The following is an 18,855-nucleotide window of genomic DNA, read 5'->3' as shown; positions in this document are numbered from 1 at the left end:
CATCAGTGTTTGTATACCAATAATTTACGTCATAGCCATTGTGAATTACTGAAAATTGTGGGTGATCAAGCCAGCTGTGATAGTTGTTTGAATATTGGTGGCACATTTAGGAAAATGTTGTCAAGACAACGCCTCATTGCTGATAAAAACGATTCCCCTTATAAAATGCATCGGCTAATAAATTTAAATAAAGAAGACTTAGTATCAACCCTAAAGAGGACAATATCATAAAAAGACAAAGTCGAGAAAGAACTTAACACACTAAAAGGAAGAATCGCAAAGGGAATAGAATCCAAAGGTAAAACCATTGACATAGAAGAAGCAAATCATGAGGTTTTAATAAGTGTCCTTGAAGATCACGTAAATACAGTCAATACTGAGCAAACAACAGGAAATAAAAAATTTGCAGATGTTTTTTTAGCAACTCAGCTGAAGATGTTAAAAGAAACTCATCCAAGCCAAAGAAGGTGGAACCCTTTGGTTGTACAATGGTGCCTATACATGTATAGAAAGTCTCCATCGTTGTATAGAATTTTGAGAGAGACAGAGTGTCCTTGCAATTGCCATCTTCAAGTACATTATTCCGTCACAATTTGGATTTTAAAACTGAACCCGGGTTTCTAGATAAAACGTTTGAAAAAATTGTTCGAGCAATAAATCCTACCACACTACCAGGACACCAACAATATTTTTGCTTATTACTGGATGAAATAAAAATTAAAGAAGATCTTGTTTACAAGAAGCCAAATGGAGATATCATTGGATATACTAAGTTAAATGATACGTATAACAAAATAGCAGCCATGGAAATCCCTACAACTACGGAGAAACTACTTGCTACCCATGTACTGATGCTTATGCTGAGGGGAGCGACTTCAAGTATCGAATATCCCATAGCTCATTTTGTTACAAACTCCTTGACTGCTGACAGTGTCGTATGGGAAGCTGTTAAGAAACTTGAAAGCTCTGGCTTCCAAATATTACGTATAATTGGTGATGGTGCGGCAACAAATAGGAAGTTTTTTATGTTAAATGGCAGTAAAACGCATAACTACAAGTGTGAAAATCCTTATTCTCTGGAAAGTCGACAAATATATTTCTTATTCGATGTCCCTCACCTTTTAAAAACTGTTCGGAACTGTGTCTTCAGTAGCACTGATGATTGCAAAATCTGAAGGTTTTGTGTAAATGGGCAAACAATATTTTGGAAGACCTTTGAAAACGTCTTTAAAGAACAGCAGAGCAAACCTGGGAATTTACGGAAGGTACATGTACATAAAAAACTTACGAAAATGAGGGTCAAGTATGCGGAACAAATCTTATCAGATTCGACAGCAAATTACTTAAGGGGGAAGAATACAGTAAAAGCCTCTTTTTCGTTCAAGCTGAACGTTTCGGTTTTAAAAATTACATAATTGAATTATATTTTTCTTATTAGGCTGAACCTTCCTCTAGTGCTTAAAATAAATGTAGTTTGGGCGCTTGCCCAACTTTTTTAGCTCCGGGTGTTCGAATTAAACCGTTATAACTTAATTTCTTTTAAATTTAAAATCGTCAAAATTATAAGGCACTAAACAAGAGGCTGTTCTACACTTATATATAAGTTAAAATACCAAATTAAGAGAGTTCAGCTTGAAATAGCGCGAAAGTAGACAATGACCACCGTAGTCTTCCCACTTAAGACAGAAAAATGGAGAAGACTATCGAGAAACTATAAAATTTATAGACTTGTTCAACTCATGGTTTGATATTATGAACACGAGGAACTGTACTGAAGGCTACTACGCAGGAAACTCGAAACTAAATCCTTTTAAAAGTGCTAATGATCACCGTTTAGAATGGTTGGAAATGGTAATTTTACCTTATTTAACTAACTGGGAGAAAGAAGTGCTCCAAGCAAAAGGTGATTTATCAAAAGATCAAAGGAAACGCATGTTTTTGAGTAAGGAAACCTATACCGGACTGGTGCAGACAACTGAAGCTATGTTGGAAATCATTCCATTTTTAATTGGAGAAGGAGCCAGTTTTATATTTACCTGACATTTTAATCAAGATGTTTTGGAACACGAGTTTTGCACCCATAGACAATCTTGTGGAACCGCTAGCAATCCAAATTTAGACCAACTGTCAACGTCCATTGGAAACTTGGACCAGCTAAGAAGTACCAAACTGAAAATGTCTACTCAGGGAGAAAACACTGAACAAATAAATGTTGAATGAGGAACTTCATTTTTTTCAGAAACTTTTAAAATGCTTTACCATTTGTAAATATCACCATCACTTTATACATAATGTAAAAACTATCACGTTTGTAAGTCGCAACTGGAATTATTAAGTAATATGAATTAAAATTCATTTGATATCAAAGTGAAGTCAATTAATCACAGCTAGGTTATATTGAAATTATAAATTTAAATTATCCGCTAAGGCTTTCCTTAATCTATCTTTTGTGTTAATGTTACAAGTGACTCTAGATTTCAAAACTTTGTTTTTTGCTTCTGCCTTGAAATGGTTACTTAGCTTCTTTCTTTCTCCGTTCCCGAGAGTGTTACACAAAGTAGTTATCACAAGAGTTAAAAGGGACTGAGATTTTTTTTTGGTTATTGCACATTTATCAGTAAAATATTTCCACTTTTGCATTATCATATTGTTTTCAAAAATACTGGAGAGTGCCTTTTTTCTCTTGTTGTTTGTACATTTTCCATCATAGAATTGAGACACTTTGTCTAATATCATGTTAAAGAAAAGGTAAGCTTCGTGTGAGCAATACAATAATCCACCACGATCTTGTATCTCTGTCCATCCAGAAGGTATACATTCAAATTCTGTATCTGAAGAACTGAATTCAAAGACTTTTTCGAGTTTCATTCCCTCCGTTGAATTTTTTAAAAGTTTCCTTAATAATGTTCCAATGACATAGTGCCATTCTTCTGGATTCTCCTTGTGAGAGTTTTGGCATGAGTTCTCAGCTGTTGACTCTTCAGTTTCTGGCTTAAACGAAATGAAATTGTTGCATATTTCATCCAAAATAATTAGAGTTCCAACTTCTTTAGCTTTTGAAGCTAAACAGTCCTCCTTAAATAAAATAGGTTTATTAAAGTAAATTATATTTATTTATATAAATGGGGTGGCAAAGTGGTTAGCCTGTTGCAATGTAGATTATAAAAAGTAGATTATTATTCAATTAACGTACCCCTAAATACTCTACAGAATTAATAAATGTTTGTATTTTTCCTTTATCATTTCGAATAATTTTGACTTTTGGCCAATACTTCTTCAGTGGCATCCCAGTAAGTTGTTTGGAAACCACTGATCTCCAGAACATAATGTCCTTCCAAGATATCCGTGAGATCCAAGCATAAACAGCTTTATATTCGTCAGTGTGATATGACCGTTTAGTTCATATCCCAAACTGCTCGTCTGTATGATTATTCAAAGCAGTTACCAATAATTCAAATAATAAATAAATTAAGACCTTTACCTGTTAAGGTGTTTTTTACCAGTTTCTTCTTTCTAGGCAATTTTATTTTAAAAAATGAAAAAAACTATTAACTAATAACAAACGTATAAAAGAAACTAAGTTGAATTACTTCGAATTTTCAGCTTCCAGCACATTTTTCCTAGCTAGACAATCTTTACACGTAGTTGTCGTATTTGAAGAAGAATCTGAATAAAAAATAATTAAATTTAATAGCAGTTCAATAATGAATTTGATAAAAAAGACATACACTTTTCAACGTTATCTAAAAGTTCTGGTTCGTCATTTAATTCAAATGATGACATAGAATCTGAAACAATAGATATATTAATTAGTAATGGAAAGCTAATTTAATAACTTTAGACATACCATGATTAAAGAGACTTTCCAAAGCATGCATATTAGTATCCAAGTCATCCATATTTGTATTCAAATTCATTTTTAATTAAATATATACGTTTTCAAACCCATATAGTACCTCTCGTGTATCACATCTTATTTCTAAAATACGTGCTAATAAGAATAATATTTGAATCCTTCGATGCTGTCACGTCTTTGGTAAACTTTCACTAGTCTTTGGTTTGCACCAGCATTTTGATATACGTGGCGCCCTCCCGTGCTGAGACTTTACATGGTTCTAAATTCGCGCGCGAAATGTCCTTGTGAAACCTTTCTTAGTCTATGCTTTTACACTCTCGTAATTCATATTAATTCTGTTAAAATATATTATTTTTGCTAAGGAAATGGCTTAAACGTATTTTCATACACTTTTCAAATTTTTTTTTGAAGTTACTTACTAACGATATTGGCCTTACGTTTTTAATAATGTTTTATCTCCAGATTTATATATTGGAACTATTGTTGATAGAGTGACAGAAATAAGTAAGTTAATATTTTTCAGGCACTTAGTAGTAAACATTTCAGCTATACGTCCATTATATCGGTCCGTTCTTTCCGATCGCAACTGCGGTGTTTAAAAAGGCTGTGTTTATTCTTTGTCTCCACTTCGATCGTGCAACACATTGGTCTCAAAGTTAATTGATAAGAAAACACTCAAATATACCAATACGACTGTGCTGTACTCAAGACTCCACAACGCAGGCAGATTTTGGCGAGTTCATTTCGACACCATCTAATGTTCTTGTATTTTATAGGTTGGTAACTTTTTTGTGTATTTAAAACTTAAACTTTCTTTTGTGCCAAATCTTGCCTGCATATAGACCTACATCAAATATATTAATATGAACTCAGTAAGGGTTACTAGATCTAAAGAGGAATCCATATCGGGAAATGACAAACTATCAGAAACCCAACAAATTTTGAACGAAATTAAAAATTGTAAAGACACTATTGAAACACAAATAGACTCTACTATTGTCAGTTGCAGGCTAAGAAAGACAAAATATATAGTACAGTCGGCGCAAGGATACCTCAGACCATTTCCTGCCAGTCGACCGCGCGTAATTTAAATTTGACCACTTTACGGTCAATTTCAAATTTCGTGAGTTTCATCGTTTTTTCGCGCCATCTAGGAACCGAAATTGGAAACTATTTTTTAATTTCATGTTGTCATGAGTTTAATAACTGAATGCAGCTGAAGAAGGTTCGATAATTGAAGCTCCAAATATTTAAAATAGCCCAAGAGGTTACTATAAAAAGCATGATAAAGGTTTATTGTTAACAAGTAAAGATAAAAATATAATTTTAAACGTCTATAGCTCATTAAGACAACGTTACCCCCAAGAAAGCGTGGTAACTATTTTAAAAGAAACTGCCGATTTAACTGGTAAGACGTAGAAATAAATTTACAAAATTAAATAATTATACATACTATTTTAAATTTAAGAATGATAGGAATGCCTTATCTTTTAAATTTGCTCGCCACCACAATTATGAAATTAAGAAATAAAGATTCCAATTTCGGTCTCTAGATGGCGCTAAAAGACGACAAAAAGAGCAAAATTCGAATTTGACCGTAAAATGGCCAAATTCAAATTTCGCGCCGTGAAATGACCGGAAACGATCTGGGGCATCCTTGCGCCGATTGTACTATATATTTTGTCTTTCTTAGCCTGCAACTCACTATACCAAAACAATTGATATTATTGCTAAAATATCGAAAGAAAACGGGGAAAAAATATCGTTACTAGATAAAAAGCAAGGTGCCTTAGAAAACACTATGATCAAAATGGAGGCTAATTTACAAGAGATTCCTAGTATGAAGTTCCAAATTAATGAGCTAGAAGATAAAGTAAAGGCGAACCAGGAAGAATTGTAAATAAAATAGAATGTTAATAGACAATTTAGATGTAACAATAAGGCGTAACAACGTTGCTATAAAGGGAATCCCGGACTGTGATCCGGAAGATAGAGAATCGCTAGTTCGCAAAGTTACTGATGTCTTGCAAAATAAATTAGGCTTGGAAATGGTGGTTTTACAAAACCAAGTATACCGTAAGGGTGCTTTTAAAGCCAATAATAATATAATTTTAATATATAAAGCAGAAACTTACGACCAAAAAAATGAATATTTTAAAAGGAAGTAGCAAATTAAAAGGTAGTGCAATTTATTTCGAACATGATTATACAGCTATACAATCTTTGGCCCGTTTTCATTTAAGGACATTTGCAAAAAGTAAACTTCCTGCAAAAATGAAGTGGTTAAGCACAAACGTCATAAAAATAGACGATGTGACGTATAAATTCGACTTTCTAAAGTCGAAAATTATCGAAATTTGAACCTGGTTAACTTTGTAAAGAATTATCTATTTAATTTAATTTTTCTTTTCTTTCTCTCAATGGTAAATTTTTTTTAAGTGACGTGCGAAGTGCACGAGCCAATTTTGGTCATCTTTTATCCTGTTGTGATACGAATTTAAATAAAAAAATTGATGTTTATGCACTAGTAGAAACTTGGTTTCATGATCGTAATTTTGACCACTACGAAAACTATATTTTTTACGGTCAAGGGAGGAAGTTACAAAGGGGAGGGGGCGTGGGGTTCTACGTTAAAAGCGACATTATAGTTGAAACCATTGTAGTAGGCTGTCTGATAAACAAAAATATAGAAATATTCACAATAAAAATAGACGACACCTTTTTTATAGTAGTATATAGACCACCAAGCGGTGCTATAAATGATTTTTTATTGACTTTCGAAAAGGTAATAGGAGATATAGGTGCAGTAAGATGTAAAAAAATAATAACTGGAGACATAAATATCGACCTTCGTAAAAATACAGTAGACTCAAAAAACTTTATTGACCTAGTTAAATCTTATAATTTTTCTCAATTAATTAAAGAACCCACTAGGCATACAGGCTCTATCTTAGATGCTGCCTTATTTAATTTTTAATTTCAATGGAGAATTGAGATCCTACGAGATTGGGATATAAGTGACCATTACGTAATAAACATAGACTTTAATATACCCAATAAAAGAAAAAAAAAACAATTAATATACGAAATACCTAAAAAAAATAAACAAAGATTTAAGAATCTTATTGAACACATTGATTGGCGGGAACTATATTCTCAAACAGATCTTGACGGGGCCTTTGAGTGATTTATTCTTAAAGTTGTACAATAAATGTTTTCCTGTGATTGAAGTTCCACTTAGTGACTCACATAGTTGGATCACCCCAGGTATTAAAAAATCTATTAAAACTAAAAATAAATTGTGGAACGTTGCTAAAAAGTATCCCACAGAAGATAATCAAAAGAAATCTTATTAGAAATACTAGAGCCTCCTTCTACCAAAGTGAACTAACAGAGGCCAAAAACTCGAAAAGCCAGTGGAAAATTATAATTAATATAATAGGCAAAAAGAAAGATCCATTACCCGAATAAAATATTACACCGAATGAGTTTAATGAATTCTTCAACTCGAGAACCTCAACGGATAGTTCCGCAAATGACTATAATTACTAACTACGGTAAAGAATTTAGCAAATACTATGATGTTATTAGATATTGATAGAATGGAGTTAAACGCTATTGTTAAAAACTTAAAATCGGATTCCGCCCCCGGTTCGGACGAGGTTAATGACAAAATTGTTAAAAGTGTTTCAGAATTTATATTAGACCCGTTACTTTATATAGTAAATTTATCATTTAGCAAAGGTGTATATCCATAACGTTAAAAAATGCTATAATAATTCCATTATTTAAAAAAGGAGATAAAATAATCCGAATAACTTTAGACCCGTATCATTGTTATCGGTTTTCGCGAAAATAATAGACAAATGTTTCTATTCACGATTAAATAACTTTGTAAAAAAATATGATCTTGTCTCAAGCAAGCAATACTGTTTCCGCGAGGCAACGCAACGGGGGTAGACTACGCACTAGCTAGAGTTTATAAAAAACTCATAAATGGATTATTCGAAGTCAAATACGTAGTTGCAATATTCCTTGACCTAAAAAAGGCGTTTGACTACAACAGTCACGAGAAACTATTGAAAAAATTGTCCTTAATGGGAATTCGCGGTAATAGTATCGCTTGGATAGAGTCATATTTAAATAACAGAACAACTCAGACAAGAATAAAATCGGTTTACTCTGGAAAAAAAAAACAATTTTGTACGTGGTCTCCCGCAAGGGTCAATTCTCTCTCGCGTCTTATTCAATTTATTCGTGAACGATATTACAAACCTAGACTCGGATGATTTTTTAACACCTTACGCAGACGATACATTATACCTAGATGCTGATCTTAACATAAGTGGTTCGTTAGCAATGACTTGGTGATAAATAAAGATAAAACAAACGATATGATAATTAACAGTCGTAACAAGCCGTGCCCTGATTACCAAAGCTTAAACATTATTCTGGACGGTGTTAAATTAAATAGGGCGGCAGAAGCTAAATACCTAGGTCTCTGGATTGATGATAAACTTTGTTGGAATACTCATGTCGACTCTGTTGTAAAATCATTAACTTACTGAATCTACGCTATAAATTATAACCGAAAATTTTTACTACCAAAATATTAAGGCAGTTATACTATTCTTTATTCTATTCGAGGTTGAAATATTGTATATTTATATGGGGCTACGCTCCGAATTATTGTACGAATAGAATTGTGTCGCTACAAAAAAGAATTATTAGAATTATTGGGGACGCCAGTTTCCTCGCTCACACCGAACCACTTTTCAAATTATTAAGCATTTTAAACGTATCTCAAGTATTTATGTACGAAATATTGATATTTATTTTTAAATCCCTAACACATCCAATACATAATGAATTTATTATAAGCACTGACCAAAAATATCCCACTCGTAAAATTAATTTTATTAATATAACTAAACCTAGAACTACCTTAAAATTAAATTCTCTGTATTATAAGGGAGAGATAAGGGTAGCGACATAGGTATGGGATTATGGGTATGAGGGGGGGTCCTTACCCATATTTTCTCTTCGTTCAACGTAGGCCCGCTAATCGTACCCATAATCATCGGGACGTGATGCTATTGTAATAAAATCCAAGGCTCTCTCTTCATACCTATATTGTTTTTTTTTAAACTCTTTTTAAACCCCCACCCTTTATCTAAAATTATTACGAAAGTAAAGAGACGAGATTATATATATATAAAATATTTATTTATGTTCTTTCAAATACGTCGAATTAGCGTTTACAAGAGCAAAGACATTAAAAACTTGAAATTTAGAATATATATTTTTTTCGTTTTAACAATACAGGTTCGAGTACTTTTCCAACATTATAAATTATTCTTTGAAAATGCGCCTTGTTTATAATATAATTTCTTCGATCTTCTGGCTGTATGTATAACGTGACGTCGATTGTATCTTTTTTCGATTTCTGAAAGGACATGTTTTACGAATAATTCCATGAGATCGTCAAGCGTGTTTCTTTTAACTTTAAACGTTGACGTTTCATCGGGTGGTATATCTCTATTGGTTTGATCCACTCCGCCACGACGATACTGCTTACAAGAGCAGCGATGTTTCTGTTTAGAGTCCATGATACCAAATGATTATAAAAAGGGTAGGCGCATCTTATATAAAGAAAAGAACACGTGATTTAAATGAAAAAAAAATATTTATGGAGGATAAAATATACAAGGGTGGCGGATTTAAAATGGAAAACACAATTGAATGTTGATGGCGTCTTCGTGTTGGTAGACCCAATCGGCGAACAGTAGACCCCTCTCGAAAGCGCAAGGCTTAATTCCTCTATGGTTGTAGAAACATTTTACGGGAGGTGTTTTATCAATGCTAATGGCTTTAGCCGTAGCTGGTATTAAACAGGAAGACAGTTTTCGATAGGCGGTGTGTCCAGTTGTCCAGTCGAGACCGTGTTGATTGCGTACGACCCAGTCGTTTTGTCGTTGAGTGTTGAACGGTAAATGGTTCTTGGCATACGGGGGTTCGAAAGTCCAAGCTAGGCAGGCGGGTGTTTTATCGGCGGTGATTATAGCCAACTCCTTTAAGACAATGTCGGGACCTTCTCCGGTATCCCGAAGATTATTTTTGCCGATTAAATAATCGAACTCCACGATGACCGTTTTTTTATTCAGAGCGAGAAAATTCAGGTCTTGCAAGAGCGCGTCCATGGCGAGATACGGCTACCAGATTTCAGAGCGCCGACCTTTTTATACCCTCGAATCTTTTTTTAATGATGACGTCATTAATCTCGTGACGTTTGGTAAAACCCTTAAAGAAGCTACCGGTACTTCTCTTATTCGCGCAATATTCTCCGCAAACGCCTCCTATTGTGACCCCTCTTAGTCGAATTATTTTTTATGAATATCTTAATAGAGGGTAGTAAAGGACCCAAAGCTAAAGAGTCAAAAAAAAAGCAGTGACACCTGGCGTCGAAATAAATCGCTACCCAATGACTGCCTTGCTGGTCGTGACTGTCCAAATTCGAAATCAGCGAAGCGGGATAGTTATCTATTCTTGTAGGTAGTAAATCGGAGGGAAAGACCCCGAGAAAGTTTTTGGTACGAGCCATTACGCTCGATATGTCTCCGCCTTTCATGGAGTATCGACAATTACGTTACGGGCTTTATCAATTCTAAATGAACTCTGAAATTCCATACACACGAGACAACTTAACGCGTGGGGCACTGATTTAGCGAACCCTAACTCGAGCCTCAAATGTCCCTGTCTTGTCGGGTTGAAGTGGAATACTGAACTGGCACTTAAGTCTTGGGACAGGTCGAATACGTATAAACAGAACCCGTGAGGATACTCGGCTAGCGAAATCTGATTGTTCTGGTCTTAATAGTGCAAGCCACTTCCGGTGAATAAAGTGTGATAAGCTTCGACGTAAAGATTAGAGTCGTAATTGGGTCACAAGGGTTTAGAATTGACACCCTCGAAATCCGAATACAGAGGTAAACTATTCACGTCAAAATGCTAAAACAAAATGGCATTTTTTCTAGATTACCGTTGTAGGCGTCGTGATCGAGTAAACCCACAATAACGCGATTGGGCATTGTCCCTAAATGCAAATTATTTATAGTGGTGCTTAACACGCTCGAGTTTATAGTGAATATTTTCGTTTCGGTCCTGGTGTAAGCGTACATAGCCGCTGATTGGGCTAGAGCGGCTTCGTGAGCGAGAAGTATTTTAGGAGCCACGTGAACTTTGCGAGCCAAAAGCGTAGCGTCCGAAATCACTATTCGGTATTCCGCGCCAGCCTTGGCTTTACCCATCAACGCGAAATTGGCTTTACTGCGCGAAAGTTTTACGCGAAGATCGACACCATTTATAATAAATTTTTCCACGTTGAAAATGTCCAGAAAAAGAGGTCCTATCAGTTCAACTTCTTTGGAATTGCTGGTGAGAGCCTTTCTAGTCTTATAACCTTCGTTGGTGGTTAAATTATTCATAGACCCCGCAGTGTCTTTATGCCACATGGCCGAGGTCAAATGGGATAATTTAGCGTCACTGCCATAGTTTAGGAGAGTCTCGACGTAAGAACGGTACGCGTAAGTAGATGCCGACGGCGAGAGCAGGGTACCGTTTAGATGAACTTCGGCTTGACTGAACAACGTGTTGAGAAAGTTATTACACGGAGCGACCTCATCGTCATCTCCCAAGTCGGCGACGATTTTAAATTTCAGGTACATACACGTTAAAGGTAAATCGAGATATTCGTCTCCCTCGCTTAAGACGTTGAATTCGATGGCTTCGCCGCGTAAAGAAGACACGGACTGGTACGTCATCCATTTTCCTCCTTCGTCTGAACCGGTGTAGATTCGAACAAATCTAATTCGCTCATAAGCGCTTGACAGTGGGCGGCCATTACGATTTCGTTTGTGAGCGGTGAAAATGTCTAGAACCTTCCGGGTGGCGTTCCGAACTCCTAATGATTTCTTGGTATTCGTGGGTTGGGGACCCTTTTCTTAGTTTGTTTAGGAACGGCGCGACGTCTACGTTTGCCAGATCCGTATTGCTGTTTTAAATTATCGTAAGTTTCGTTGACCCTCCGCTTGGCGGCCAACTTGACATTATCACCTTTTTGAACGTCACTAAGAATTTGACTGCCAGTCGAAAGGGCCTGGCCACCCAAAAATTTAACGCCTCTCATTAGAAAAGGCTTAGCGGCTCGAAACAATCCCGAGAAGAAACTCCCGATTCCGTGCCCAATTTGTCCGTGTCCACGCTGGTAATTAGCGCCAACGTACACTTTTGATACGCCTTGACCGGCTTGATTTACGTAATAATCTCGGTAAACGCAGGAGCGATGTTTTAGGACATCCGGCTTCGTCATTGTCGGGGCCTTAAATGAACTTTCACCGTTAGGTTGCCGAACTGAAAAGGGATCGGTTTCCCCAAGGCGTCTCTGAGATTTATTTGAATAGTGTCGAAATAACGTTTGTTGACGGGAACGTAATGAGGAGCGATGTACGTCTTTTCAACGTGAGATCCGTGTCTTTTATCGTCGACGGCGATAATTCTCGAAAGTTGAACTAAAGAGTGTCCGACTACGACTTCCTCGACTATATCCGTGTACACAAATATTTGCGATGGCACGTTATAATCTACGCGAGCCGGTCTCGAGCTTTTACCAATGATTTTCTCGTTAGGTCCGTAGCCCAGAATATTACTCAAACCTTCGCTCATGGTTAATATCATTTCTTTGCGGCTACTTTCGGCGAGGGAAACGTGTCCGCTTAAGCTGTCGTGAAAGAAACAAGCTTCCGCCACTTTACACAGCGCATTTTCGTTTATTTCTTTAATTAAATGATCTATAGATTGATAGTGTCCGGCGGGTACTTCTTTCACTCGGGCTACCGGTCTTCCTTCAGCGCCAAAATCGTGTTCCGCCACGTCTTCAATGTGACACTCTAAATAATTGTCATTCTCGAGTACATTGTAAAAAGCGGACGGATATATAATCGAAACGATTCCAATTTCGTATTCGGTTTCCAGTTGGATGGGTTGCGGTAATTGCGTCACGAAAGACGCTAATTTATTATTGGGGAACGTATCTAAGCTGCTGTTAGACGGTAACGTGAGGTAAAATTGAGACGACATCTTTCTCGGGCACCCACGAATCGAATGAGCTGGGGTAGCCACGCCACGAAACTAGACATTCAGTTTTTCCGCGCGACTTGCGTTTCTTCAAAACTTGATCCATTTGGAATATCTCGGGTTTGTCAACGCGTTGCAACTCCGAATAGTAAAACTGGCCAATAAAAGGCTTAATAATGGTTTCTTGATCCCCTTGAATACGACCTTGAAAATCTCGGTACTCCAGTTGACATCGTATCCTTTAGCGAAAGCCTCCGCGGGCTTACTTAACCGCACATAATCGTTTACGTCAATTCGGCATTTCGTAGTTTTCGTCGATTTCTTTTCACGTTTGTAAATGTTCTTATAAACTTGAAGTACGTTTCGGTCATTGACGTCGACGGGCGCCATCTTTATGCTACTGTGTTTGGAATTATTGTAGGCGTGGACAAAATTAGGCAACTCTTCGATGTATCGATAAGTGTTGTTATGCGTAAACCATTTCCACATTCGACCCTTGAGCGTTCGGTTGTACCTCTCGACCAGGGCTGCTTTGACATCCTCGTTCTCTGACGTAAAATATTTGACGCCCAACCCCCGTAGGTACGTCTTCACTGGAAGGTTTAAAAATTCCCGGCCTTTGTCGAATTGGACCCTGATAGGTAGGCCCTCTTGGATAATAATCTTTAAGGCTCGAACGACTTCAGCCCCGGTTTTCCGTTTCAGAGGTACGGCGAGCCCTACTCTCGAAAAAGCGTCGATTCCCGTTAAAATGAACGTATATTGATCGTTATATTGCGCCAACAATCTCATATCGCATAAGTCTAATTGGTACAAGTCGTAACGGTTATGTACGTACACACGACGTCTCTTGAACTTCCTGATGACAGGTTTGTGAAGAGTAAAAGCGTCGTGACCTTGCAAGAACGTTTCCACTTCTTCGAGAGACACGCCGCGCTCTTTCACGGCTTCGTAAAATTTCGTAGCGCCGCCGAAAGAAGCTGGATGTTTGCTGTCGAAATATATTTTGGATAAGAGTCGTTCAGTTTTCTTTAGTAAGCCTCCCAGTTCGTCTTGATAAACGAAGCCCTGTTGTTCTCTTTGCCACATCTCAATCGTTTCCTCAGCGGCGTACTAGACTTTTTAACTTTTTTCTTTTTAACGATTACCGATTCGGACCCTTTTGGCGCGATGACGATTCTTTGAAACCTTTCCCAGCCTATGGGACGATTTCCGACGGGTTTCAACGTATGGTAAAATAAATCCACAATATCGGTGTTGGATTCACGGACTCCGTCTATTAAAACCTCAGCTTTTTCGTTCCACCGTACGCGTTCGGAATCCGAAGCCAACTGTTGAAATAATTCTCTAGCCTGCCCTCTATATCCGGCGGGCAAAAGATTTATCCACGATTCGTATTGCGCAACTTCCGGTGTCGTTTCCTTTACCAAACCTCGCTGACTTTTAAGTAGTTCTTCGTACAATTTCCATTTCGTACGGTCATCGGTGCTATTATCTTTCAGTATATCTTCCTTTTCGGCGTCCATTTCCTTCCACGCATTGTCCGTTGGATTAATGATCGACGTGACGGCAGGTACCGTTGTTGCTGGTGTTGTAGTTGCTGTACTGGCCGGTACTAGAACCATTTTCTTAGCGTAACGTAACATATTAGCGACCCGTTAGCGCTCCCAGTATAGACGTAATGATGGCCACTAATATCGTGAAAAATCCGTCCTCTCTCTGATTTAAAAGAATTTGTTTCTTTCGTTTCCAAGTTAAAGTCTTAGAAGCGATTTTTCTCAGCATATGCTTATGTTTTTTCAAAGCGAACTTTTGGGTTTTAGTAAGAGGAATATTACCTCGAAGTGTATTATGAACGCAGGCGGACAGAGCGTCTAATAACCCCTTATCGGCGCCGCTTAAAAGAGCTCGACGATTACAGCCTTTCAATTTACCCAAAGTGACGAGCGCGGTTTTGTGCGACCTGGGACATCTTAGAGCGAATGACGTAAGGCTGGTGGTTGGTATTATTTTGGAACGTAGACTATCAGCTGTTGATCGGGAAAAACGCCCGACCTTACTCGGTATTCGTCAGGGCAGTCTTTTTGCAAATCCAATACCACGTGAGAGTTTGGTAACTTGGTCGCGTCACTAACGCTCTCTATGAGAAATTTTGGATTTTCGGGCATAATCTGTCTAGCCAAATAATGTATTTGTCAGGAACATTTTTAAATAATAAATAATGGCAGTTCAGCGAAATGTCCCGGGAATCTTTATTTTGATGGAAAATGTTTTGCGTAATATATAGGACAGATAAATTTCTATGATGCGACCCGCGGGTGAACAACTGGCCTATGTCTCCCTCGGATGTTCCCTGCAAATCGTCGAGAACGATAAGCGTCTTTTTCGAGCCGTCAAACGTATTAATATCGGTAAGTCTTTCGCGAAAAATAACGCTCTTTTAATTTATCGTAATTCGGTTGGTACTCGCTATAGTGCCAATAAACCTCTTCGATATTGGGTTGGAACATTTCGTCTTTATATTTAACTAATTGCTCGGCGAAATACGTTTTTCCGCTCTGACTCGGCCCGCACAGCATCATGTTGCAGCTATGATAAAATGGAATCATGCTGGTTCGTGTCTAAACCTGTATTGAAATAGGAATTAAAAAAACGAAGTTTTTTATTTTTTAATTTTCAAGCAACGAGAGCGTATACATGTTTAAGAAAGATATACATTTCGCGAATCGCGTCCCGTCCCATCGCGTCGCGGGGGGTCAAGCGGGGAGTCGCGGGGGGCGCCTAATCACCCCCATGCCTCCTATCTAAGTTCGAGGCGTAAGGTTGTCGGCGGGAAAGGGGGGCCGTTTGTAACCGTACGGAACGGTTTCGTAATTGTCTAATACTCTGACTTAATCGACGAGCACTCGATACGTTTTAAATAAATCCACGCTGACTAACGTATGATCGGGTAGACGACGAATTTGACGGGGGAGATCTACTTTAAATGAATCGACGGGTGTTTCGAGACCCACTCCTAACATGACTTTCAAACTATCGCCGTTTATGATATCTTGGTTAGTACAATTTATTCGGAAGCCTTTGCATTTCGTGACGGCGAATCGTTTACCGGTAGCGGGCGACTCGACCCAGTAACTATAATTTTTTGGTCCCGCCGACACAAATTCCGAAATATACGCTCCTGGACCGTACGTCGGGGTCAACTCGCACGTCATATCACCCAGGAAGGGACCCGTTTTAATTAGGGGCTCGCCGGTCGGACTGTAATATACGATAGCGTCGGTATCGTGATAAAGATTTAAGACGCCCACTTGTTCCATATAATCCAGCAACGCCAGTCTGGCTTGACAGGTTGTGTACTTTAGCGGGATTTCGGCTTCTTGGCAAGGGATCCATTTTACGAGGAGAGCTTCGTCGGTGATGGTCAAGACTTATTTCACGTCGACTTCGGGGTTCTGTAAAAGCTCGAAAAACGTCTTCGGGTCTTTGATAATTTCCGTCTTTGTCACCAAATTACGCTGACCTAATTTCCCTGTAAAGAGAGCGAGAAAAGTAAATTAGTTTTTTTTAATTTGCTTGTTAGAGATACATACCCCAAAAAGAATTAAGAAGTAGCTTGTATATGGCACGAAGTCCTTCGTTCTTCTGGATTTTTGCGGCTTCGTAGGCGGCGATGTACGCATCCTTCTCTTCGGGAGTATCGCATCCCAGCGGCCAGTTCGAGGACTCTTGTTTACTTTTTAGAAAACAATTTACGTAGTCTTTACATACGCCGGAATCAGTTTTTTTATCGTACTGGGTTACGTGGTGTAGCCACGCTGTTCGGCTTTACGAAGCTCGTCGACCACCCAGGTACCGGTCAGGATCCGCTCGTCTTCGGTATGGTTGCAATCATCCTGGAAGCGTGTTTCCGCGCAAGTTTGACAGAGTGAAAAACCGAGTTTTCCCTTAGACGTACGAAATGGTAAAACGGGATGGTATAAATCGTTTGGCGGTAAAACGTCGCAAGAAAGAAGCCCCTCGAAATCCGACACTTCAGGTATATTTAACAACAATATCTCCGGATGGCATATGGTAATTTTTCCTGTCTTGTTTATGAAGGGGTACAAGGAGCAGATGTCAACGTAAAATATTTTGCCGGGACCCTCCGCTTTACAATAAGTCCTTAACGTATTGACACGGCCTCCGAAGAACGCCGAGCGGGGATTAAGAGGATTACGATATTTCTCGAAGAAATTAGAATTTTCGAGAAACTCTTTAATTGTCGGATCGTCGGCTTTCAGCTTCTTCCATTCGCACCCCCAACGTTCTACGACATCGTACCCTAACTCCTTGAGGAGGTTATGAATTTTCATGTTGTTGTTGAAACGAATATTTAACGTATCGTACGGGTTGCCGTGTAACAATTGGTTACGGTTCGTGCCAGCGCCGTAACACTCGCAACAGCCATGCCATATACAGCCAGCGTACTGGTAGATAGATCTTGAGAACTTTATCTTCTTTGCCATTCAGTGCGGAATCGATTTCTACCCCCGTATGGTGAATTTCCCACCAGAGCCATTCGAGCGCCTCCATAGACTGGTTTTCAAAAAGACGATAAGAATGTTTAGGTATTAGGCCAATCGTATCCTTCTTGAGAAACTTCTTGCGTTACACGACGCTAGCCACTTTCGCGATAGTAATTCCGACTTGAAAAGGATCAACGTCGCACAGATTCATAAATACTTGCCGGAAACGAAGGGTGCCCGAAGCGAGTATACGCACGTCGTCGGCGAAATAGAGTTTCAAGGATTCCACGTAGTTAAATTCCTTACGGAGAGCTGACTCTTGATCGTGCCATTTCAAAAAAGACGCGTTGTCTTTCGCGCTGAAATTGTCGGTTCCATACGCCTCGACCGGCGGCAGAGAGGGCAAAATTAAATTAGTTTCGTTAGGTTTCGAAATTTGGAAGTTATTCGGTACGATGTTCAGGACGAGATGGGGAAAGTATCCCTTTTGGAACCCACCACCTAGTTCAAAGGTCGTGGCGAATTTAGAGAGAGGAATTGGGACGAAGCAATAACTGTCCAAAAACGAAAGATTAAAAAGTTTAATCTGCAAGATCCTGGTTCCATTCACGATTACGGTCGGCGAAAACGTATCGTCGGCTTCCACAATAGTCTGTAAAAGAAGCGGATGATCGTAGTTGGAACTGTTGTGGCTGAGAAGCGTGACGTTCTTGACTTTAAGTAACGTGCGCAAATAGCCGAAAAAGTCTTTCACGCAACTCGAGCCCAAGAACGAATGTCTCTTCGGTCCGCAGCGAGGGCAATGGATTCCTTCTACGTCGTTTTCCATGCGAGTTGTCAGTGGCGAAGATCGCGAGGCCATCCAAATGAGAAAGATCTTCCGTCCGCGGAAGCCATATGAGATGAAAGGGGGAGCGAAAGGAGAGGGCGGAGTGAACTCATGGTAAATCAATAGCTGGTAAATAGACCTAGTTAGGCTAAAATCGGTAAGTTGAATAGTTTTTATGCCGAAATAGGTAAACGCTCGAAAGTCGAAAGTTATCGGGGTGACTCGATAATTTCCAGTTCGAGCTCGACCGTGTTGATTAAATAAAACGGGAAAGGCTCGGATAATGGCGCCAATGATGACGCTATAGGCACGAATATTGAAGCGTGATGGATGGGGAGTCTGAATAACTTCGACCAGGGGAAGCCAAGCCGAAGAACGGGGGTCGATAAAGTCACGAACCGGAATGTTGTTAAAACCGGGGCCGAGACCCCGAAGGATACTTTCCGCGGTGATAGAGTGTGGTAGCCGGGCGACACTGGCGTTAAGGAGATCCGTGAATAGTGCAATGCGGAAAGCCTTGATCTTGGTCT

General features: G+C 38.8%; 2 protein-coding genes across 2 annotated transcripts; both read right to left on the bottom strand.

Moving 5' to 3' along the window:
- Positions 1 to 10,851: 10,851 nt before the first annotated feature.
- Positions 10,852 to 11,676, bottom strand: LOC149937596 (uncharacterized protein F54H12.2-like). The gene has a single exon (XM_090153858.1). The coding sequence runs from the start codon at positions 11,674 to 11,676 to the stop codon at positions 10,852 to 10,854; it is 825 nt and encodes a 274-aa protein (XP_090009984.1).
- A 4,743-nt stretch (positions 11,677 to 16,419) lies between these two features.
- LOC149937595 (uncharacterized) lies at positions 16,420 to 17,496 on the bottom strand. Its single transcript, XM_090153856.1, has 3 exons — positions 16,793 to 17,496; positions 16,582 to 16,724; positions 16,420 to 16,520 (listed from the first exon to the last, which is right to left on the bottom strand). The coding sequence occupies exons 1-3, from the start codon at positions 17,494 to 17,496 to the stop codon at positions 16,420 to 16,422; spliced, it is 948 nt and encodes a 315-aa protein (XP_090009982.1).
- Between the last annotated feature and the right edge of the window lie 1,359 nt (positions 17,497 to 18,855).

Source organism: Leiobunum rupestre, chromosome 7 (assembly GCF_980474605.1).
Source record: "Leiobunum rupestre chromosome 7, qqLeiRupe1.1.hap1, whole genome shotgun sequence".
Taxonomy (NCBI): Eukaryota; Metazoa; Arthropoda; class Arachnida; order Opiliones; family Sclerosomatidae; genus Leiobunum; species Leiobunum rupestre.
This window is presented reverse-complemented; position numbering and strand designations above follow the sequence as displayed.